General features: G+C 34.5%; 3 protein-coding genes and 1 pseudogene across 4 annotated transcripts; 3 read left to right on the forward strand and 1 right to left on the reverse strand.

Moving 5' to 3' along the window:
• The first annotated feature begins 2188 nt into the window (after positions 1-2188).
• On the forward strand, positions 2189-4086 carry LOC148545867 (uncharacterized). The gene is made up of 4 exons (XM_088499101.1): positions 2189-2331; positions 2879-3096; positions 3318-3648; positions 3738-4086. Exons 1-4 carry the CDS (start codon positions 2189-2191, stop codon positions 4084-4086), a joined length of 1041 nt encoding a protein of 346 aa, XP_088355227.1.
• A 12-nt stretch (positions 4087-4098) lies between these two features.
• LOC148545868 (uncharacterized) lies at positions 4099-5003 on the forward strand (annotated as a pseudogene).
• Positions 5004-11221: 6218 nt separating this feature from the next.
• LOC107618153 (T-complex protein 1 subunit gamma) lies at positions 11222-17045 on the forward strand. Its single transcript, XM_016320112.3, has 14 exons — positions 11222-11422; positions 11599-11650; positions 12084-12145; positions 12857-12929; positions 13173-13240; positions 13400-13469; positions 13814-13882; positions 13960-14031; positions 14298-14371; positions 14955-15617; positions 15689-15814; positions 15992-16096; positions 16171-16245; positions 16523-17045. The coding sequence occupies exons 2-14, from the start codon at positions 11626-11628 to the stop codon at positions 16712-16714; spliced, it is 1674 nt and encodes a 557-aa protein (XP_016175598.1). The 5' UTR covers positions 11222-11422; positions 11599-11625; the 3' UTR covers positions 16715-17045.
• A 1249-nt stretch (positions 17046-18294) lies between these two features.
• On the reverse strand, positions 18295-23098 carry LOC107618548 (eukaryotic translation initiation factor 6-2). Of its 2 annotated transcripts, none has more exons than XM_016320636.3 (8): positions 22556-23098; positions 20964-21015; positions 20691-20787; positions 20480-20565; positions 20229-20273; positions 19070-19200; positions 18822-18932; positions 18295-18734 (listed from the first exon to the last, which is right to left on the reverse strand). In XM_016320636.3, exons 2-8 carry the CDS (start codon positions 20971-20973, stop codon positions 18477-18479), a joined length of 738 nt encoding a protein of 245 aa, XP_016176122.1. In that variant the 5' UTR covers positions 20974-21015; positions 22556-23098; the 3' UTR covers positions 18295-18476. The 2 variants fall into 2 exon arrangements, with proteins under 2 accessions (XP_016176122.1, XP_088355809.1); XM_088499683.1 differs by lacking the exon at positions 22556-23098 and adding an exon at positions 21528-21621.
• Between the last annotated feature and the right edge of the window lie 1835 nt (positions 23099-24933).

The following is a 24933-nucleotide window of genomic DNA, read 5'->3' on the forward strand; positions in this document are numbered from 1 at the left end:
ATCGAATCTGTTTTCTCCAGTAGTCACCGCAACTATGGTTGTTGCATGCTTTTGGGCAGGGCTTGTTCCACACGCAAATTGTACTTATTTAATTAGTCTCCGATCCTATACCAAAGTATGCTTACTGATTGTAATGAAAATTTGCAGGGATGGTTCCCAGTCAGCTTTATCTCAGCTGAGTAATCCTCATTTTCCCGATGCGCACGCTTTGGAAGTTCATATCTCTACTGCGTTCGCTACTGAACTAGGTTTTTCTCTTTTTCCTTATTATTTCTTTCATTTTTTAGGTCATGAATGCATATCTTGATCATTTAATTTCTTTTGTTCATTTTTTTTGTGTAGATGTTTGGTCAATCGGGCTTCCTGTGCATAAATATTTTTTCTGTGGGGCCAATATGTGGCTTCATGAGCGCCTTTCTAAAGCAGGGCCAAATAAGACTATATTGTTTTGCATTTATTGCATGAGTGGCAAGGTCACTTTGCCTTTGTTGCCATTTCTGCCTCCACTGTTGATGTTGCTGTTGGATGGTTGTGATGACAAAACTGTGCACCATCAAAAACATATTAGGTCTTTTAATGGTATGTTTTCATTCACATCCATGGCAGAAAAGATACAAAAACACAATTAACAAAGGGACCCCCCTTCAATGTTTATTATTAGTAGTCAGAATTATCATTCCATAGGGAGTTTTATGCCACAACAATCTAGCAAGCCAAAGTTTGCACAGCTATATTTTTATGATATTGAGAACGAAGTTCAAAACAGAATTGATGCAATTGGGTGAGCTGGTTTGTTTGTGCCTTCTACTAAGCTTCTCAATTGTTGATGTGTTCACTACTTATGATATGCTCACTTGGGTTGCTACGTTTGTTGGTCTGTTATTTTTTTTTTTGTATGCATGTTGGTCAACATATTTCCATTGATCCAAAAGCTGTTACTGACCTCAGAGATATGCTTGAATCCCATAACTCCCTTGCTAAGATGTTCTGGTATTCTGCGGAAAGATTCGCTCAAGATTCAACAACTCCAATTCGGCTTCGTCTTATTAAGAAAAGGGATACTGATGGCAGAAGATATAATCTACCGTCAACGTCTCAAGTTGCAGGCCTTATTGTAGGTGATTTCGATACAGAAAACCTTGCGAGAGATGTTATCATCGAGATACATTCAAACTTGTTGAATCGAATTGATGTTAATCACCCTCAGTACTTAGCTCTCCAATATCCCTTGCTATTTCCATAAGGAGAAGATGGTTTTAGGAACGACATTTTAATATCGGAAGAAAAATCTAATCAAAATATTTATAAGAGAGAAACCATTAGCATGATGGAATTTTTTTCTTATCTCCTTCAGATGAGATCACAAGAGTCGCAAGTACTACTCAAATCAAGATGTTTGTTTCAACAGTTTTTAATAGATAGTTACACCATGGTAGAGGCTGAAAGATTGCAGTATCATAGATACAACCAGAACAACTTTTGCTCCCATCAACTGCAGGGGCTTCATGAGTGCCTAATTCAAGGTGAAACTCAAACTGCCAAAACTGGGAAACGAGTTATCTTGCCATCCTCCTTTGTTGGTGGTCCTCGATATATGTATAACAATTACAAATCTGCATTTGCTATATGCAGATACACCGGCTATCCGAGCTATTTTATAACTATCACATGTAATCCAGAGTGGAATGAGGTTAAAGAATGTGTTGCCAATTACTCACTAAAGCCAAATGACAGGCCAGACATCATATGTAGAGTGTTTAAGATCAAGCTAGACGAATTACTAAAAGACTTAAAAAATGGATCTATATTTGGAAAACCAAAAGCAAGTAAGCATTCTTGACTCTCTTTTTTTCAACTTGATACTATTAGGTTAGTAAATTTTTATCTTGTGTTGTTTGTCCCCTAACTTAGTCTGTTTTTTTTTTCTTTGTGTACTTTAGTTGTCTATATAGTTGAATTCCAAAAGCGTGGCCTTCCCCACTGTCACATTTTGTTGTTTATTCAACCAAATCCGAAGCCGAGATCCTCCAATGATATTGAGCATTATATCTCAACAGAGATACCTGATGAACACGTGCAACCTAAGCTCCACAAATTAGTCTAAAAGTTCATGGTACATGGTCTATGTGGGGTGTTGAATACGAGAAGCCCATGCATGGTAAACGGAAAGTGTTCCAAGTTCTATCCGATGGCCTTCCGTGAGAAAACAGTGCTAGACAATGCAGGTTTCCCTAAGTATAAACATCCGGATAATGGTCGTACCATGAGTAAGAAAAATGTTGATGTTGACAATCGATTTATTGTTCCATATAATGCGATGTTGCTTCTCAAGTATGGATGTCACATAAATATTGAGTACACTTGCCAGACATCTACTATAAAGTATTTGTTTAAGTATGTACAAAAAGGTAATGACCATGTCACTGCTTAGTTTTTCTGATCCCATGATGTAGATGATTCGGCTATGATTGTGGATGAGATCCAAAATTACTTTGATTGTCGATATATATCTGCGTGTGAGGCTTTTTGGAGGCTGTTCAATTTTGAGATTCAATTCAAAGTACCTAACGTCATTCGCCTACCATTCCATCTACCAAATGAACAAAATGTTTTTACGAAGATCATCAGCTAATTGAAAATGTAATTGAGAGTGCAGTTTCAAAGGATAGTATGTTTATTGGATGGATGAAGGCTAACAAAGAATTTAATGCTGCCCGTAGCCTCACTTTCACAGAGATGCCGTCATGTTCTGTTTAGGATAAGCAGGGACATATATGGAAGCCTCGGAAGTAAGGTCATGTGATCGGTCATCTCACCCATATTCCTCAGTCTCATGGAGAGGAGTATTATCTTCGTTTGTTGTTGAATTATAAAAAAGGGTGTCGGACTTTGATGATATTTGGTCCGTCGATGGTGTTGTCTATGATACATACAAAGAAGCATGTTATGCTCTCGGGCTTTTGCAAGATGACAAAGAATTTATTGATGCTATTATTGAAGCCAGTTCGTGGGCATCACTGTCTTATGTCACGAGGTTGTTTGCATTGCTTTTAATGTTGAACAACATTGTTCGCCCTGATATCGCCTGGGAGCAATGTTGGAAACATTGTGCAGATAGCATGATTTTTTACAATAGACAGATTCTAGGTTAAATTTGTATTTGTTGGCACATTTATCTTTCTCTTATGCTAAATTAACATGTTATTGTTAGAAAAATTTTTTTCATTTAACCAAAGTTTGTTGTGTTTTTAACGAATTAAATTTTATTACAGTACAAAAATATGTTGTTACGTTAACCTATTCTGTTGTGGGTTTAGGTTTTGATCGTTCTGCTGACGAGATCAAGTCCACCACTCTTGCCAAAATTGAGAAATTATTGCAAATGAATGGTAGGACCTTAAAAGAATTTATCGACATGCCATTTTTGGATTTGCTGGATTTCGTAGAACCTCGTGACACAATCTTTTTTGATGAGCTCAATTTCAATAGGACTGAACTGGCAACTGTTTCTATCGATTTAGTTTCCCGCTTAAATCAAAACCAGTGTGTCGCGTACAACACAATATTCAATGCAGTCAGCCGTGAAATGGGTGGATTTTTTGTTTTGTTTATGGATATGGTGGAACTGGGAAGACTTTTCTATGGAATGTACTTTCTGCTTCAATAAGTTCGGAAGGTCAAATTGTACTCGACATTGCATATAGCGGCATCGCATCGTTACTGTTACCAAATGGCAGAACTGCTCATTCACGATTTAAGGTTCCACTTAGTGTTAACCAAGATTTCATCTGTAATATAAGACAAGGCACACCTTTGGCACATCTTATTTCAGCTACAAAATTAATTATATGGGATGAGGCACCTATGTTAAACAAATTTTGCTATGAAGCACTCGACAAGTGCCTTAAGGATGTTCTTCGTTTTGCACATGGATCTAAGCCTGATGCTTTATTTGGTGGAAAAGTTGTTGTTCTTGGAGGTGATTTTCGTCAAATATTGCATGTGATTCCTCGTGGTTCTCGGGAGGATATTGTTCACACGTGTATTAATTCTTCGTACTTGTGGCAGTCTTGCCAGGTGTTGTAATTGACCAAAAACATGAGGCTATGTGGCAGCTCATAAGATATCTGCAGTGTAGAGTTAAAGAAATTTGCTGACTGGCTACTTCAGTTAGGTGACGGGTTATTAGGAGATAGTACCGATGGCGAATTGGTGATTATTATACCAGATATGTTTTTATTGGATGTTGAGTCACCAGCTCTTCACGATTTGTTGTTGTTCGTTTATCCTAATATCTTACTGCATATTTCTAGTGTGGACTATCTTAAGAACAGGAGTATATTGGCACCGACACTTGATGTTGGATCGAAGTTAACAATCATGTCATGTCTTTGCTTCCAGGCAATAAAAAGGTTTACCTCAGTTCTGACACACTACTCAATGAAGATGGTCACTTGGAATCTGAATTATAGACAATGAGCACAGAGTCATTGAATGCATTGAATTGTTCTGGTATTCCACAACACAAGTTAGTTCTTAATATTGGTGTTCCTGTCATGCTTCTTCGTAATATTGACCATTCTAATGGATTGTGCAACGGTACACGAATGCAAGTTAGGTGACTTGGTGATCATGTTATTGAGTGCGTCATATTAGCAGGTCATAACGTTAGTCAACTTGTATTTATTCCTAGGATGAACATGATCCCTAATAATGAAACATTACCAATCATGTTTACTCAAAGGCAGTTTCCAATTGTGCTTTACTTTGCAATGACCATAAATAAGTCCTAAGGACAGACACTATCAACTGTTGGTGTGTACCTTTCAAGGCCAATTTTCACACATGGTCAGCTTTATGTTGCACTCTCTCGAGTCAATAGTGTATCGGGTCTCAAGATCTTGGTTGTTGATTCTAATGGAATAGTCTCAAATCATACTATCAATGTTGTGTACAGAGAGATTTTTGTCAATTTAATTCCCACCATTCAGTCGTTACTGTAATATTCGTTGTTCGGCTCTTATGTCTTGCTTCCAAGGTGTTGTTCCCATCCCATTTTCTTAAATCTGTATTTACTGGTTGCGAACATTCTATTGTTTAGTTTCATCACATCAGCCTCTTGAGATTCATAGTTCAACGTCGCTGCTGCTATGTCCCCGTGCTTGGCACGGGTCTTAAAACTAGTTTTACTTAAATCCTAGTTCTATGTTTCTTATTCTATATGTATCGTTGTTATCTAATACGTATATCCACTAACCAATTAAAAGAACACACGCACGCTGCCACCCACCCATCCCCCAGTGATCCACATTCTTTTATTCCTTATCATTCATTTATACTCAACAATTCACCACACATTTCAATAGAATAATAGAGAGATGGAGAAAAGGGGTAAACAAGAGACTAAGAAACAGGGGAAGAAGGAGCAAGAAAACACGAGATGCAGAGGGAAGAGGGGAATTGGGGAGCAGCACCGGTAGGTGTCACTGCTACCGTCACTGCTGTTGCTGTCGAATAGAAGAGAGAGGGAGGCCGTCGCACTTCTAGCCGTCGCTGAAGCTCCCCTCACCACTGTCAATGCTGGTTAGGGCAGAGGAGAGGAGGAAGAATGACAGAGAAGAGAGATTGATGGGGAGGGTAATGCTACTGCTGTCAATTTGGAGCTGCTACAGGAATGGCAGTTCCTACTTCTAATCTCTGTTCTTTTGATTTTTGGAGTTGCCGTGGGTGGAACTTGTCATCAGAGAAAGCAAGCTGCCGCCACCAGCTCTTAATTAAGCCAGTATCCTCCTCCTTGTTCTGATTCCAATTTCCCCATTTTTGAAACCTTACCACTCTCATCCTTACTCTTATTCTACTTTTTTTTCTCTGCCATATGCTTGTTTAAATCATGGTGGCCTATATCTTTATTTTAGCCCAGCCCCTTTTTGGCTTCTATTTTCTGCTACAATTAGGTCGAGTATTGACGCTGGTGTTGCCATGGGATGTTGAAGCCGCTGCTGGTTCTGATTTTGTTATCTTGGTGGTCTGATCTTTTCCTTAGGATTGATCCATTACACGTTCTGTTTTGTCACTGCTATGGTTGCCATGTTCTGGTTCTAATTCAATTTTATTCCTTGTTTTTTCTTGGATCCCTAGGGTTGTAATTGCTTTTGATTCTTATCTAATTTGAATCCTCTATTTTGCTACAACCATGGCCACCGCTGTAAAGGCTAACGTTGTTGCTGTTCTGGTTGCTGCCACTGCCGTTCCAGTTACGTGAAAGTCACCGCTGCTGCCATGAAACTAAAAGGGAAAGGAGTTGTCACGTTTAATCTATGTGAACTTGGCTAATCAAGGTAGGGGGTTTAATTTAAACGGTTTTTAATTTAAGAATGCCCACAAAATTTATTGAATAACTACAAATAGGTTTAATTATTGTGAGTAATTGATTTGGTTATATGAATGTTGAATTGTGGCCGCGATTGTGATTGAATTTGTGGATTTTATGAAATTGATTGATTATACATGGATTATGAATTGTTGATGAGTGTTTGTTGAGAATCCTGAATTTTGATGGGTTATATTGGATTAATTACCATTGAGTTGGTTATTTGATATATTGTAATGGTGATAAACTTGGTTGGTGATTGTTTTGAAATTGAAATTGATTATCTTGCTGCGACTCCTAAGAGCTGAGTTCTGGAGCAAAACTAATTTTGTTTTAAAATTTGATTAACTTGGTTTATTGCTCTAAAACTTCAGAATTTTAGGAGTTAAGGATCGGGAGTTGTGAGTTTTTGAAAATTGGTGGTCAAAGCCAGAAAGAATCAATTTTCAGCAAGTTATGCATCAACTTTCAATGCTTCTAACTCTTAGAAGTGAATAGAAATTGGGTTTCATTCAAGACACACTTGTTGCTAGATAAGTTAGGAGTCTTCAAACTAAAATTTATCTTAATTAAAGTTTTGTAGTAAAAGTTATATAAGTTGAAAGATACCAAGCTTGCTGATTTCTAAAACAGGTTTTGACTTATTTCTACCCAACTTCCAAGCTATGTAGCTTTTTTATTAAAAATGTTACTGACCTGAAACTAATTGGAAAATAAATATTAACAAGTTAAGTTAAACCATATTAATTTTTAAGGCCATTGAATTTAATTTGGATTTTATATGGAATTTTGAATATTGAACGCTGCTACTGTTTTCTGGTTTTTAAGCACTGCAGAATACTTACGGTTTTTCTTCTATTTCTGAGCCTAGATTGATAAAAAAAATTATGAGTTTAGTTTATTATAAATCTTAACTCGAGATGGTCACCTGGACATAAAGTTTGTACAATTTCGAATTCATTTTCTATTTTGAAAATAGAATTGAAATTAGACTGTCGATGTTGTTTTGGTGACAACCTTGAATATGAGATTTAAGAATAGATTTTCTATACTATTATCAGATGCTTTTGAGAATATATTGTTGTGGCAATTGCTGATAAAAGGATGATGAAATGTTGAGAAAGAAGGAACCGTAAAGGTGGCTAAGTCCTATTTTTAGAGGATATTATGTTTGAACTTTCATAAAAATGTAAGGATTTAATTAAAATGCCCTATGTGAAATGTTCTTTGAATATATAATCTATAAATTTAATGTTTGAAAACTGAAAATACATGTTCAAGGTACTTGGAAATGGTTTGAATTAAGCTCGTTAAAGTAATGCTTATGAAATAAATTTGCCGGTTGAAGTTTGAAGAAAAGAGTGCTTAAGAAAGATAAATTATTGCTTAACATATGCCATAGAAGAGCAAAGTAATTTTTGTTTTATTTATTTAAAGACACATATCAAAGATTTTCAAAGAATGATAATTACATAAATACTATTAATAATAATTCTTATACAAAAGAAACCAAATGAAACTTAAATACATACCATACTTACTCCTCTGCGTAAAATAAAATCTCACGGGACAACAACGAAGGGACTCTATGAAAGTAATGAAAATCATAACTAAAGTTCTTTGTCTGCCACAGTAGAGTAGAAATTTTTGGTCTGCCACAGTAGAGTAGTCTGTTTTTTGCCCACTTTTCTGCCACAGTAGAGCAGAGGCTGGACCAGAAGAGTAGCTATTTATTTTTTGCAAGGGTTGAAAAATCATAAGAACTTTCTGCTCTACTGTGGCAGAAATAAAAAAACTTTAGTTGTGATTTTAATTGTTTTCATAGAGTCCTCTCACTGTTGTCCCGTGAGATTTTATTTTACGCAGAGGGGTAGGTATGATATGTATTTAAGTTTCATTTGGTTTCTTTTGAATAAGAATTACTTTTAATAGTATTTATGTAATTATCATTCTTTGAAAATCTTTTATATGTGTCTTTAAAGAAATAAGACAAAAATTACTTTGCTCTTCTATGACATATGTTAAGCAATAACTTATCTTTCTTAAGCACTCTTTTGTTCAAACTTCAACCAGCAAATTTATTTCATAAGCATTACTTTAACGAGCTTAATTCAAACCACTTCTGAGTACCTTGAACATGTATTTTCAGTTATCAAACATTAAATTTATAGATTATATATCCAAAGCACATTTAACATAGGACATTTTAATTAAATCCTTACATTTTTATAAAAGTTCAGACATAATATCCTCTAAAAATAGGACTTAGCCATCCTTACGGGTTCTCTCTTTCTCAACATTTCATCAGCCTTTTATCAACAATTGCCACAACAATATATTCTCAAAAATATTTGATAATAGTATAGAAAATCTATTCTTAAATCTCATATTCAAAGATGTCACCAAAACAACCTCGACAGTCTAATTTCAATTCTGTTTTCAAAATACCAAATGAATTTGGAATTGTACAAACTTTATGTCCAGGCGACCATCTCGAGTAAATCTTTCTAATAAATCAAAAATCATAATTTTTTTATCAATCTAGCCTCACGAATAAAAGAAAAACCGTGACTGCTCTGCAGTGCTTAAAAACTAGAAAACAGCAGCGGCGTTCAATATTCAAAATTCCGTATAAAATCCAAATTAAATCCAATGACCTTCAAAATTAATATGATTCAGCTTAACTTGTTAAGATTTATTTTTCAATTAGTTTCAGGTCAGTACCATTTTTAATAAAAAAAGTTATATAGCTTGGAAGTTAGGTAGAAATAAGTCAAAACCTGTTTTAGAAATCAGCAAGCTTGGTATCTTTCAACTTACATAACTTTTACTACAAAACTTTAATTGAGCTAAATTTTGGTTTGGAAAATCCTAAATTATCTAGCAACAAGTGTGTCTTGGTTGCAACCCAATTGCTATTCAATTCTAAGAGTTACAAGCATTGGAAGTTGATGCATAACTTGCTGAAAACTGATTCTTTCCAACTTTGACCACCAATTTTCAAAAACTTACAACTCCCAATCCTTAACTCCTAAAATTCTGAAGTTTTAGAGTAATAAACCAAGTTAATCAAGTTTTAAAAAAAAATTATTTTCGCTTCAAAACTCAGCTCGTAGGAGTCGCAGCAAGACAACCAAATTGCTACCCTGTTCGAATTTTTCTGCAGCAAGACAGATTCAACGACCTGATTTCAAAAATTTGTCATAAATTGTATATTTAACGAAAATGCCTTAAATTTTCCAAACCAGTTTCATGTATTCTCAAGTTTAACCTAGACTTGGTCTCATGCAATTCTGATCATCACAGAATTAGTTATAGCTTTTCAAAATTTCTAACTTCGTTTAAAAGTAATGCATAAAATAAGATTTTCAACAAAAAAGTTTAATATTTCAAGAGTCAACCTTCAATACCTCTCAAAATCAATTTCAAAACAATCATCAACCAAGTTTACCATCATTACAATATATCAAATAACTAACTCAACGGTAATCAATCCAATATAACCTATCAAAATTCAGGATTCTCAACAAACACTCATCAACAATTCATAATCCACATATAATAAATCAATTTCACAAAATTCACAAATTCAATCACAATCGCAGCCACAATTCAACATTCATCTAACCAAATCAATTACTTACAACAATTAAACCTATTTGCAGTTATTCAATAAACTTTCTGGACATTCTTAAATTAAAAACCGTTTAAATTAAACCCCCTACCGCGATTAGCCGAGTTCACATAGATTAAACATGACAACTCCTTTCTCTTTTAGTTTCATGGCAGCAGCGCTGACTTTCACGGAACCGAAACGGTAGTGGCAGCAACCAGAACAACGACAATGTTAGCCTTCACAGCGGTGGCCATGGTTGCAGCAAAACAGAGGATTCAAATTGGATCGGAATCAAAAGCAATTACAGCCCTAGGAATTCAAAACAAAGCAAGGACTAAAATTGAATTAAAACCTGAACATGGCAACCATAGCAGTGACAAAACAGAATGTGTAAATGGATCTATCCTAAGGAAAAGATCAGACCAGTACCAAGATAACAAAATCAGAAGCAGCAGCGGCTTCAACAGTCCCATGGCAACACCAGCGTCAATACTCGACCCAATTGTAGCAGAAAATAGAAGCCAAAAAGGGACTGAGCTAAAATAAAGATATAGGCCACCATGATTAAAACAAGCATATGGCAAAGAAACAAAGTAGAATTAGAGTAAAGATGAGAGTGTTATGGTTTCAAAAATGAAAAAATTGAAATCAGAACAAGGAAGAGGATACGGCTTAATTAAGAGTTGGTGGCAGTAGCTTGCTTTCTCTGATGACAAGCTTCATCTGCGGCAGCTCAAAAAATCAAAAGAACAGAAATTAGAAGCAAGAACTGCTGTTTACTTTAATTAGATCTATTCTTTTCATTTGTATAAATAGATCCTTAAAAATGTGATATAAAAATCTATATGTCTTATTTTTGTTAAATTTAGGGACCTCAACCTACTAAAATTTTTTTAAAGACAAAAATATTTGCAAAAAATTTTTTAAGGACCTATTTAAATATATATTTTTGTAAAATAAAAATATTTAAATTTTTTTACAAATAATAAGCATATTTTAGAATTCGTGTTAACTAAACTCATCTTTAAATTAATGTGAATTTTTTTTATTAAAGATAAGAGACTCGAACCCGCAACATCTTAATTGAGTATGGGTAAACTATGCCATTGGCTAAATTAATGTGAATTTACAACAATACGATTGTAGAATTAAATTACGTTTTTTTAATCGAAAACTAAAAATTAAATCTTGCAGTATTTTTTTCTATGTTTAAATAGGAAAGAAAAAGAATACTTGAAAGAGAAAGGGTAAAGTGGAAGTGAAGAAAGAAGGGTTTTGGCGGAAGGAAGAACCCTGAGAGTGTCTCTCACTTGCGCTGTCACTTCACTTCGACCTGCATCCTGCAACTGCGAAAAAAGGAAAAAGTTTTCTTCTTCTTCTTCTTCTTCTTCTTCTTCTTTGTGTGCTCTAGCTGCCTTTTCTTCTACCAAAACCAGGTACCTGAACTATGCCCTTTCTTCTTTCTGATCCGCTGAACCCTCTTCCGATTCACACCGTCACATTTCCCCCTTTCTCGTAGCATACATATCTATCTGCTACCTTCTTTTCTAAACGTCGATTAAACGCCGTCGTTTCATTGCTGTGATTGAACCTAACTTGTTTTTCTGTGCAGCAACGCAGGTCCTCCTACTTTCAAATCATGCAGGCCCCGGTTCTAGTTCTCAGTGAGTTATTATTATTATTATTATTATTATTATTATTATTATTATTATTATTGTTGTTGTTGTTGTTGTTGGTAATTGATCTGAATCTCTATTTAATTTGACTTTCGCGGTGGATTATTACTTGATCTGATTTAAACTATTACTTGGAGTGCCATTGAGTTTAATTTTCTATTGAAATTTCCTCTGAAGTGATTTTTTTTGAAGTTAAAAGTAAAAAACCAAGTTTAGTTAATTTTCAATATTAAATCAGCAAGTGTATCATTTCTGTTTAAGTATTTTTTCTTTTTTTGTTGTTCTCATTTTTCTTGTGTGGTATTCTCAAGTTTTAACTTTCATGATATTTATTCACTAAATTGAGGGTTTTTTCGGTTATGCATTATGAGCCTTTCATTGGGTACTGATCGATCATCAAATATGTGTTGAAATTGAGCAGAGGACAATTTGAAGCGTGAGTCTGGTAGCAAGGTGCAGCATGCTAATATCAATGCATCAAAGGTATGAGATATTGACTATTGAGTGTAACTTTCTGGTTTAGATTTTTGTGTGATTGTCTTCTTGACATTTTATGCCTCAAAGATTCCCCCTTGGATGAAAAATAAAAGTTTAAATCATAGAGATAGGCAAAGAGGGGGGTTTTTGCAGTTTTTTTATTTATACCCGTTGTCCTTACGGGGAAGTAGTCACATAGATATATATATAGTATTATAGTTTGGGTTAAGGTGCATTGTGACATTTCATTCACTAACTGAGGTACAATGTGACTCGACAAAAGTGGTCGTATTCGGTCTTCCCTTTAAATTAATTTCTTGGACTGATGTAAAACCATCTATACACTATTTGAAGAATATAAGTTAGAAACTCATGAGAATATAATTTAAAATTATCTTCTGTTTTTAGTTTATACGTCCAGGTTTCTGTTTCCAAGAATTTGTAAGTTCTGGACCATTTTTGTTTGTTCTGTTTGAACTCATTGTGTTTTCAATGTACAATCCCAAATTTCCGAAACAATTATGGTGTGCAATGTTTTCTCTTTTTCTGGGACTGATATGCTTACATATGTTGAGGATTTAGTAAAGTAAATCATGCAACAGATAGCATGTGCTATTGTATTTGTGTTAGAACTTTAATTGTGGATTATCTGGATTTCATGTAATCTGTTCTCTAGTTATCTTTTTTTAGTTTTCTAATATGCTTGCTCCCTGCCAGGCCGTTGCTGATATAATTCGTACAACCTTGGGACCTAGATCGATGTTAAAAATGCTGCTTGATGCTGGGGGTGGTCAGTATTTTCTCATTCATAATACTTTTTGACTTGATGCTATTTACGATTCTTCCATGTCATGATAACTTTCATCTTTAAATTATTTTTTAACATAACGATATTGAGCATTCTTTGAAGTAATACTCTTCCCTGATATTATTAATTTCTTCTATTTGTTTTTAGTATAACTGTTCATTTGCAATCTTGGATTTTGTTTCTACATATTTGTCTGATACCCCATTCTTTTTCCTCAACTAATAGGAATTGTGGTGACAAATGATGGAAATGCTATCTTGCGTGAATTAGATGTTGCTCACCCAGCTGCAAAGGTATGAATTACCTCTCTAACTTTACTTCATTGATATTTGCTTGCATTCTGAGAAGAAATTTATGAAAACACGGTTTTCTGCATATGCAAAGATATTTAGGTTTCAGTTACAGCTTGGTTTGAAATTTCTAATACTGCACTCTTATTTGCAATGCTGCAGTCTATGATTGAATTGAGTCGTACCCAAGATGAAGAAGTGGGAGATGGAACAACATCTGTCATCATTCTTGGTATATCTTATGTATTTTGTTTTCTTATTCCTTTTCTCAAATAATGATTTTTCACCTAGTGGGAAAAGATCCTGTTTTTGTAAGGAATTCTCACCTGGTGCTTTACTTCATGCGGATCCATTCTACCATTACTCTTTTAACTGTTGATATTGTTATGAATTGAGACTGGAAGGAGTGAAGGACAGTTGTTGCACAGCTTTGTTTACTTTATTTCTGTATGGTTGAGTAACAAGTCATGATTGGTGAATTCCATATTTTGTTGTTCATCTTATAATCTCATTTGATTTATTGAGCAATACTTCCTCATTTTCTCCACACACTTTATATGTTTAATATATTTACAGCTGGTGAGATGCTTCATGTTGCTGAAGCTTTCATTGAGAAGAATTATCACCCCACAGTCATTTGCCGAGGTAATTATATTTGCTTCTGGATCTTTTCTAAGCAGTTGCTATTGTATTTGATGACTCCATCACTTTGTGATCTGCAGCTTACAACAAAGCTCTGGAGGATGCCATTGCTGTTCTTGACAAAATTGCAATGCCTATTGATACTAAAGATAGTAAGTATTGCTGCCACATTTATCTATTTATTTTGTTTGCTTGAGTTTCTTACCGATTACACTTTCCACAAATTACATTGTTTACTTTTGTTGATTTGGTGAGTTTGTGACTTGTTACTATCTGAGTATGATGTATGCTCAACAGATGCCATTACCATTTTGAAGTTATTTTGTCTGATACTCTGATATAATTGATCTATATTATTTCTGTAATCCCCTACATGTAGTCTCATCTTTACACATTCTTCATGTGGATAAAACTGCAGGATCCACAATGCTGGGGCTAGTTAAAAGCTGCATAGGTACCAAATTCACTAGTCAATTTGGGGATTTAATTGCTGTGAGTATACATTATTCTTTCTCCTAGATTTTTAAATTTGTTGTCTTCCCCCGTCCACCTTATATATCTTTTTATTTGTTGGCTGGATCTTTCTTGCTTATGGATAGTTTTTAAAGCCATCAATAAACGGGCATAATACTTTCAGTGTTAGTTGAAGGGAAATTGTGAAGCATAAGTTTCATCAGCCATGAATGAACTTATAAAAATTCATTTGTTATTTTGATCAATACAACTTTTTTGTTCATGTTGTAATTTGAGCATATTGTCTAGAGGCTGAATTATTTTTGTCAGCATATACACAAGATGTAGGTTGAGTTATCTTTGTATAATTAGGTTGGAATATGGAATAATTGGGATGGCTCATGTTTGCATAGCTATAAGTATACATTATTAATATTCAGGTGCATGCAAATGTAGCAAACAAGTCTTGGAAATTATTCCCGTCCTTTGGCTCTTGACTTCACATTTTTAATTTGCTTCGAGTTAATGTTATTAAAACCTTATGATACTGTGAACCCAAATAATTTTTTCATGACTTTAAACGTCTGGATAATAATTCTATATCTGTGTGGTTAATTTCCAGGATTTAGCTATTGATGCTACTACCACAGTGGGTGTTGATCTTGGCAAAGGCTTGAGAGATGTAGATATAAAAAATTATATTAAGGTTGAGAAGGTACCTGGTGGGCAGCTGGAGGATTCCAAAGTTCTTAAAGGAGTTATGATAAACAAAGATGTGGTTGCCCCTGGCAAAATGAGGAGAAAAATTGTTAACCCACGCATCATCCTTCTTGACAGTCCCCTTGAGTATAAAAAGGGTGAAAACCAAACAAATGCTGAACTTCTCCGAGAAGAAGACTGGAGTCTCTTGTTGAAGATGGAAGAAGAATACATTCAGGAGCTTTGCATGCAAATATTGAAGTTTAAACCTGATTTAGTGATTACAGAGAAGGGCCTTAGTGATTTGGCATGCCATTATCTTAGCAAGCATGGAGTGAGTGCTATCAGAAGGCTGAGGAAAACTGATAATAATAGAATTGCAAAAGCATGTGGTGCTGTTATTGTGAACAGACCAGATGAATTACAGGAATCTGATGTTGGTACTGGCGCCGGGTTATTTGAAGTAAAGAAAATCGGAGATGAGTTTTTTGCATTTATTGTTGAATGCAAAGACCCTAAAGCTTGTACTGTACTATTGAGGGGAGCTAGTAAGGATCTCTTGAATGAAGTTGAAAGAAACTTACAGGTATGCTTGTTGATTGGTACTGAGAACCTGTAGATTTGGTAACTGCTTCCTAAATGATGTTTTCATGACAGGATGCTATGTCTGTTGCAAGGAATATAATAAAAAACCCAAATCTTGTTCCTGGAGGTGGTGCTACCGAGTTGACTGTATCAGCGACTTTGAAGCAGAAGAGTTCATCAGTTCAAGGAATAGAGAAGGTGAGTGTAGTCTTGCCCCTTCACTTAAGTTCTACGGTAGGCTTTTTTTTTATCGTCCCGTAGCTGAAGGTGAGTGTAATCTTGCCCCTGCCCTTAAGTTCTATGGTAGGCTTTTTTTATCGTCCCGTAGCTGTAGTTTAATCTGGTTTTCACTTACGTATCCTTGTTGACTATCAGTGGCCATATGAAGCAGCTGCCATTGCTTTTGAGGCTATACCTCGTACTTTGGCACAAAATTGTGGAATTAACGTCATCAGGACTATGACTGCACTACAGGGAAAAGTAAGAACTTTCGAAATTTCATTTCTAGATGATTTTTTTGTTGAGCATGTATAATTTTGTGTTTTGGAATATAGCATGCGAATGGAGAGAATGCGTGGGTTGGCATAGATGGAAATACTGGTGCCATCACTGACATGAAAGAAGCTAAGGTGCATTAATTTTCTTTAATTTGACATATTCCGAAAACAACCAATAACCATTTCCCAACCAATGTTAGTCTTATCATATTAGAATTATGTCCGACAGGCTTCAGTTATTTCACTCCTGAATAGAGAAGACAATACCCTACTCAATTTTTCCCTTTGCTTTTCACGAGCATCTATACTAGATTTCATTATGTACATATATACATCGTTTCAAGTGATTTACTGATACAGCATGTGAATGATCTCTGAATTGTTTTGTTTTTTCTTAATATGATCTTAGATCTGGGATGCATACAACGTGAAGGCACAAACATTTAAGACTGCAGTCGAAGCTGCTTGCATGCTTCTCCGGATTGACGATGTAGTGAGTGGAATCAAGAAGAGGCAGGCCCCTGGAGCAGGCCAGGGTCCTTCGAAGCCCAAGGTTGAGACTGAGGTAGATGCCGATGGCGAGCAAATTCTACCTGACTGAGAACATGACTAAGCTGACTGGTGCTTTTTTGACATATAGAGTTGACCCTTTGTTAGGTCTTGCTGAGCTTTTCAGTCTAGTCTCTTGTTAAGTTTTGAGTTCTTGATTTGGAGCTTGCTTTGTACCTTTAATGTTTTGCTAGGGTAAATTCAGACCGTTTCTCGTCATCCATACAATATTTGGTTCTACAATGATTGTTCATTTTTGAGATTTTTTGCAAATGCCACTGGAAAATTTTCGGTTTCACTGCTTAGAAAAGGCATTTCTTTTTGTATGCAAATACAGTGTTTATTAAGAGTCGTAGTCAGATTTTTTAGTTTCATTTTAATCGGTTGACTTGGGTCATTTGCTAAGTTGGAAAACTTTACTATGTTAATTACTTCCTATTTCCTTTTTTTTTGTCATAACTCTGGATCACCACATAATCATTTACACTTCCGCATCACCATATAACTATTCACACCTCCGCATCATGGATCTTGAGGAAACTTATGGAATGATGCAACGCGCCTAAATATTCTTATACAAATAACTTATAAATATTATATACATATAAAACATATAATTCTTATCCCTCTTACACAATTATAATAACAAAGATGAGGAAAAAAATTATGATAACTTACTCTTTAAAAATAAGAAAAATACTAGTTATATCTAAACACTCTTGATACTTTAAAAATAAGAAAAATACTAGTTATATCTAAACACTCTTGATACTCATATACAGTTGTTAATTGATTGTGTATTTAAATAAATTTTTTTAACAAAATAAAGAGAATGCATATTTGGTTATGAAGAAAATATTAGTGTCAAAACACTTTATTATAAAGGGTGTAGAAGTAGCAGGATTGAAAGAATAATTAATGCAATGTTGTTAAACCTTAATAAATTTACAGGCTCTTCATCGAGATGGTATACTCTTAATCTTTAAAGATACTGGCCAAGTGATTTAATGATTTCAAAGCAATTCCAACTTCAAGAACAAGAAAGCGATACTCTATTTTTCCTTCACAACAATGGGTACTTAATACATCTACCTCTTTCACTAATGGTGTATTAACCTCAAATTTTTTAGGAACGCCCTCTCTATACCTTGAAGCATTCCTAGTTTCAAGAACTAAGAGTTGTCCAACTTTTTCTTTACATTAATAGCAATAGAGTAGATTATTACAAAAGAAATTCTATTGAACCAAATTATGTGTGTGTGACTATCAAATTTGTGTAAATAATCTTCGTAAATTTATAAAAATTTATATGAATCAATATGATAGCTAGTAAATGAGTTTGGTTATGATAAATGACTTCAATGCCTCTCCCAAATCTTAAAAACGTTACAAGTTATAGTGGTAAACTGGTAATGGACCATTTTTTAACCCTAATTCTTATTTTATGTTAATTTGAAAAATAAAAAGATACTACTAAATAAAATACAAAATATACACGCGTGGTGATAACCTTTACTTATATATATATCAAGCCCATGTAACGCAAGTGCACGCAGTCATGCACCGGTAGCTATAGATTCATGGATCACCGCAAACTCAATAAAATAACAAAATAGAGCATGACACATACAATTAATTAAAGCCAAAATTCTTGATTGAATTAAGTGTTTATAATTTAGACGACACACTATGACCAAGTTGTTCCACAAAAGGAAAAATAGAAAAATATCACAAAAGCTATCACCAAAACTTTAATACCTTAGCACAAAATAAGCAGAACACTACGGTATGCAAAGTGGCTACAGTTTTATCACTCATACATAACTATCAATGAGAGATTTCCTCATCTCATTCGCAATTGCATTGGGCTGTGCTTCTCTCAGCTTGAAAACACTCTCAATCACGGACAGTTCCGTTGCCGTCGTATCTGACCCGCAAAATGCTGTCCAGTCATTTACTGTCATGCCGGCTGCTATTACTTCACTGCCACGGTTGACAGTCCCAGCCACCAAGGGCACCTGAAGAAGGGTCGAAAGCTCATCCAAGTCTTCAATTGAAGTATGTGGGTGAACCTGAACCAAGGGTACGGTCATATTCATATATAGCAATGTTGTACACATATCTAAGTTACAATTTTGAAGAGAACATCTTGTGCTTACCAAACCACCCCTGTTTGATAAGGCGCAGTAACTGCCAACAAGAATGTTGCCCGCGATAGTTTGCCTGAAAACTTCTACTCCAAGAACATCTGCAATTAACTCCTCAGTTTCCTGAACACCAATTTCAACGTAAATACTAAAGCATTGTAAAATCATGTGAAGAAGTGTCTATACAATCTTAAATATGTATCAAGGATTAGCATAGATAGGAGAGAGAAAAAGCTACAATCTATAACAAGACAATCTACCTTGTCGAGATCGGTGTGTGCGAGGGCAACATGGTCATTACATGCTATACAATTTCCCAGAGCCGACAATCTTTCATCTACGCGTTGAACAACAACTTGATCGGGTAAACTATTCCTCAAATGTTGAAGTTCTTCAGCAACAGCCGTGGCAAAAACGATCAAGTACGATGAGTCAGTACAATATCATGACGAGCATACTTGAACAATGGATATGCCATATATGAGGAAAATGCTACTAAGAAACAATCCAAGACAAGTAAACTGATACAACCACGGCAAACATCAAGAATAATTTTGGAAACAATGTTTATAACAATTCCAGATGCTTGGAATCAACAAGATAGGTAGCCTGTAATTTGGCAGCTTGTTTGGTATTGCTTTTGTTGTTCACTTACAACTATTGAGAAATCTTAGAAATAGTTCTTATGATATGGGTAATTGATAACTATCTTACCTGTGCTAACAAAACAGAACTCAACACATCACTGCTCAAATGCTAAACAACATTCTAAAAAGTGCCTTTGGATAATGTGGTAGTGGTTCAGGAGCATAATCCCTCACATGAGACTGTTAGAGTGGTGGAAAATTAATAGTTTTATGTGAGGGTTATGCACTTAAATCACTACAATATTGTTTGATTGTTTCCAAAAATCAATTTCGGAAACCATGGATCTACGAGACATCAGGACATACCAAAATTGTACACTAGAGAATTAACTTATAATCAACTCCCACACTGCAAAACATGGAGATATGTAACATGCAAGATAACCAAAATCACTAGTTAGTAGAAACTTGTATACAGCTTTTTGTTTTCCGTTAAAAGATAATCTCCAACCATCTACAGTTCCGAAAAATAAATGCCACCTTAGTTTGACAACACTATCGAAAAAGAACACAGATTACTTTAGTGATAAAAATAGGTATGGTGAATTTTAATTTCTCCTCTTGAAAGAGGGTGTAGCACCAAGCACCAATCAACAAGATGTTTTGACAAGATACAACACAACAACCAAATCGCATCTAACAACACTAAGGATACAAATCAACATGCACCCAGGATACAAATTAACATGCAACCATGGCATTGGAATCAAATACACTAAGAATAAAATTAACATGAAACATATTAATCAGAAAATCAGAAATTAAGAAAAACCTTGGTCTGTTGTGGTATGCGGCAAGAGAAGACCATTCTTGTTTCCTGCACACCAAAAGAAAGTCCAGTTAATAAGAGGTCTAAAATGCAATAATCAATTAATAGAAGAAACTAAGGTAACCATCTCTTGCTTGTTTTTCTAGAAGGGGAAAAAATGTAGTCATCTCTTATCAGTATTTCGATAGTTCAAGCCTTCACAATTTAAAGATTGATATCAATTGAGATTTGACAAGCCAAGAGAAAAACTTTACCAACACAAAGACGACCAATGATACGAGTTCCACCAATGGAGGTTTTGACAACAGGGATAACATCTGCTAACTCAGCCTCAAAGGCACTGCATGAAAAGACACATCAATTTATTCATCAAGAGATCCACTTTTACAATTTCAACAAGCTCAAAAATAACTTGAATCCACCGGGGAAGTATGTATATTTTCACTAAGCCATAAAGAATGGAACCTGTAGAAATTTTCAGAACCCCCAATGGCAACCAAACAGTAGGCATTGGTAAGTTTCGAGAAGACTCCAACTTCACAATTATTCTCAAACTGAAGTCCTGCAGGAAATCAATATCCATCAAGTACAATGTCATATCTAAGATAAACACATAATTTCCCATTAAAGTTGACCCTAAAATAATGTGTTGATGATCAAAGCGGTAACTGATATGATCAAACTATATACAAAATGAACGACTAAAGACAAGTGAAAATGTAATGACTCATCACTTACTAGTTGCCATGACAGAGATGAGAAAAATCTTTGCCCAACTGCAGCTAAGAATCTGCAGCAATAATATCTAGTTAGGTTCAAATGAAAAATAAAGCAATAAATAATAGCAATATGCACCTAAATGTAATCCAAAAACATATAGTAGAAGCCCTTTCTTTCTTCCCTTCCCTTTTTCTTTTGTTAACGTTGATGATCACAAGTCCTAGTATCCAAGAGCTTCAACTCTAACACTAGAACAACAACAACTATTGATGATTTTATTTCATATCAGCTACTTTAACTAGAGACCAAACCAATCCAACAAGATCAACAAGCTTGTATTGAATAGCAGCTGGAACATTCACAAATTAAACCTACTACTAAGCACCAACCACCAGATATTCATATTTCATATACATAAAGTTCAAATGAAAAATAATCCATTCACAAACATAGGGAAGAAGAAGAACAACAACAACAACCAGGCTATGATTATCTAGCTATAACAAAACAAGAAAATATTATAACTTCACACGCGAAGCTCCAAAATAAGCAAAGAAGAGCGCAGGGGTGGTTATGGTTTACCTAAACAGTGGAAGGTGGCGGAAGAGGTGGAGGGTAGGGCACCGCTATTGGGTACTTGGTATTTGATTTTTGATTTTTTAATTGCAAACGCGATAGCTATTTAAGGGCTTGTTTGGGGCAATATCTTGATAAAAAAATCTTTTTTTTAATAAAAAATATCTTTTTTTATTTTTTAAGTGTGTTTAACAAATTTTTAATAGTAAAAATAAAAATATTTAAAAAATAAAAATATCTTTTTTAAAAAATTGTAATTTATAATTTAAATTTTTTTTTTAAAAAAAAATATTTTTATGTAATAAATAAACAAAAAAATATTTTTATATTATTATACTTAAACATAATTGATAAATAAAAATATCTTTTTGTATGAGATACTCAAACATAAAATTATTTTTATTTTTCTATAAGACCTTTAAAAAAAGATAACTCGAAAAAAAAAAATCTTTTTTTTTAAAAGCTTACCCAAATAAATTCTAAACCAAGGTTGCAAAAGTCGACCCAGTCAATAATCAAATAGAATGATTGGTTCAATAATTTAATGAATTCAACCAAAATTCAACCAAAATTCAGCCGACTTAATTAAATATAAGATAAAATTATTAAAAATTTAATATATAATTTATAACTAAAAGAAAATAAAAACATACGTAAATGACAGCACATAATATTTTACCACAAAAAAACATTAACAAATAAATTTTCATCTAAACGAAGACACTTATCATAATATCATCATCATAAATCATAATCACCAGTAAAGGTTCCAATATTATTTCAGAAACAGCAACAAATCATAATCATCACAAAATTTAACAAAACAGCAACAACATTATTCCAGAAAATCAGCGACAAACACTATTCCAAAAAATCAGCAACAACATAATGACAAAATTATTTTAGAAAATTTAACAAAAAAAAACCCATAACCATCATCCATCAAAATTTAACAAAATAAGCAAAAATGAACAAATACAGAAAAATCAGCAACTCAGAACAGTAAAATTAACAAAATCAGCAGCTTTGCTTACGGCGTCGAGGAAGGAAGGAAAGTAACGGCGATGGAGAAGGAAAGTGAGCTCGGACAGAGAGAAGGGGGCTCGAAGACAGAGGCTTGACGAGAGAGAGAGAGAGGGGGGGAGAGGGCTCGACGACGAGGACGGAGACACGAGTTCAGGGCGGCCGACGACAACGAGGACAGAGGCGGGTTTGACGACGAGGACAGAGATTTCGACGCCAACAGCAGCTCAGAGCAGACCTTCTGGCGACGCGAGGAGAAGAGGATCGGCAACAGCGGGACTGGGGCGCTGGCTGCTCCTGCTGCTAGGGTTCCGTTTGAGAGAGAAGAGAAAAGAGGGGGCGGGGTTTATGATTAGTGATGATATTTTTTAGAACTATGATTTAAACACAGCTTCCACGGTAGCGGCTTTCTGATTAGTCATGATATTTTTATTTTTCCTTGTCATGCACGCATTAGTATAGTTGGTGTAGGCCCCAAAATCCATTGTCAAGCAGTGCTAGCTCATAGTAGTGGTGGCAAAGCTAGTAACCCGTCTCGCTCTATCAAGGCCGTTGGGCTCAAAAGTCAGAATACTAGTCTATTTTATTGTATGGTGACTCGGTAGACTTAGTCTGCTTAATTTTTTTCAAAAAAATTAATAAAATTAATTAAAAAATAATAATAAAAAATTTAAATAAAAATAATTAAGTTATAATATAATTTTTTATTATTTTTTAATTTTTAACTTTAATAAAATTATTTAAAATAATATCTTTTAATAAAAATATTTTTATTTTAAAAAATAAGTCACATAATTTATATATATATATATATGAAAATATAAGATAAAATAAATAAAATTAATAATTAAAAAATATGTTTAAAAATTATATAATTAATAATTTTTGTAGTACGTACTAATCACTCTTTTATTTTATAAAAAAACTAAAATAAAATTATCTTTCATTCAATGGGCCTGCTCCGCCCTGCCAAAACTCGCGAATGGCGGTGCAGGTTTGACAGATTTTTTATTTGGCGAATTTTATATTCTAACCTGATTTGCCTTTTTAGTGGGTTGGCTCGGCGAGTTTGACTCATTTTGCCGCCCCTCTTTACTCCTTATCTTTTTTTAATTTAGACAACTTACACCTTAACGATTGAAAAATGATAATTCGCTCTCCTATTCTCCTTTTTTGCTATACACATAAGCCTTTCTATCAAAATCTCCAAAATAAAAAAAGGTGTAAAATGCTTACATGTGACGTTAACTTGTATGACCTAGTATTCACCTGTTCTATATGGATGATAACATTGAATTGAGACTCTTTATCTACCATAATCAAAATGATATTGCAGAGATTTCAATCAAATTATTATCATTTATGTAAGACTGATGAAAGCCAAATTATACAAATTATGTCACACATAAATATTTTTTGTCATCCTTTGCAACACAAAAGAGCTCATGCATCTAATAAAAAAAGATAGAACCGAAAAAATATTTTACTCTACACTATATTATAAAAGTTAACAAACAAAAAAATAATTCATCAACTCATTTCCCCTTTAGACTAGCTACTAACCCCCTTTCACCTAGGAAATAAAAAAAATTATTATTACAAAAGTAAATTTAGTTTAAATCATATTAAATTAAGAAACAAAATAAAAAAAACATGTACAATAAAGATTTACATCTATAGATTACGGGTTAGAAAGTAAATATTAAAAATTATGAAATCAAAGAGATGTGATGAGTAAGAAGGATATTGAGAGAAAAGAAATATTGGGAGAGTTGAGATTCCAAAAGTGAGAATCACAGGTTTGGTTTTGAAGGAGAATAGAGATGAAGACTAAAGCTTGCAAATTGATAGACATGCATGGACTCGATCATGTGGCCACATTTTGCATAAAACACAAACCTCAGCTATAGCTTTCACAGTACCAGGAAGATACATACATAGATATCCACGACACAGGAGCAGTAGCGACAGAGAGGGTGCGAGCTAGCGACGGAGAGGCGCAACGGCGGGATGCGAGCCTGCGAGGATGTGTGCGAGATTGTGATAGAGCCACGAAGGGGAGAGGTGCGACGGCGAGGCGCGACGACGCTGGGCGTTATGGGTTAGTGTGTGTGACGGAAAGAGCAAAGGCAGTGACTTCGTGGATGTAAGGGGTGAAGGCTGATGTGATAATGTGAATTGTGTAATGGATATGAGTAGGGATTATTTTTGCGTCGATCGGGTTACGGGACTGGATAGTTTTTTAATTTTGTTGAGGCCTGAAAAAATCGGGACAATCATTGTAAAACCCGGTCAAAACTATAGTTAAATAAGTAATTAATTAAATATGAGTAATAAGGGTTGGAAAATTTAACAATCATAATTTGAAGATTTAACGATGATATTTGGA

The sequence above is a fragment of the Arachis ipaensis genome, chromosome B9 (genome assembly GCF_059453495.1).
Source record: "Arachis ipaensis isolate K30076 ecotype BB chromosome B9, ASM5945349v1, whole genome shotgun sequence".
Classification (NCBI taxonomy): Eukaryota; Viridiplantae; Streptophyta; class Magnoliopsida; order Fabales; family Fabaceae; genus Arachis; species Arachis ipaensis.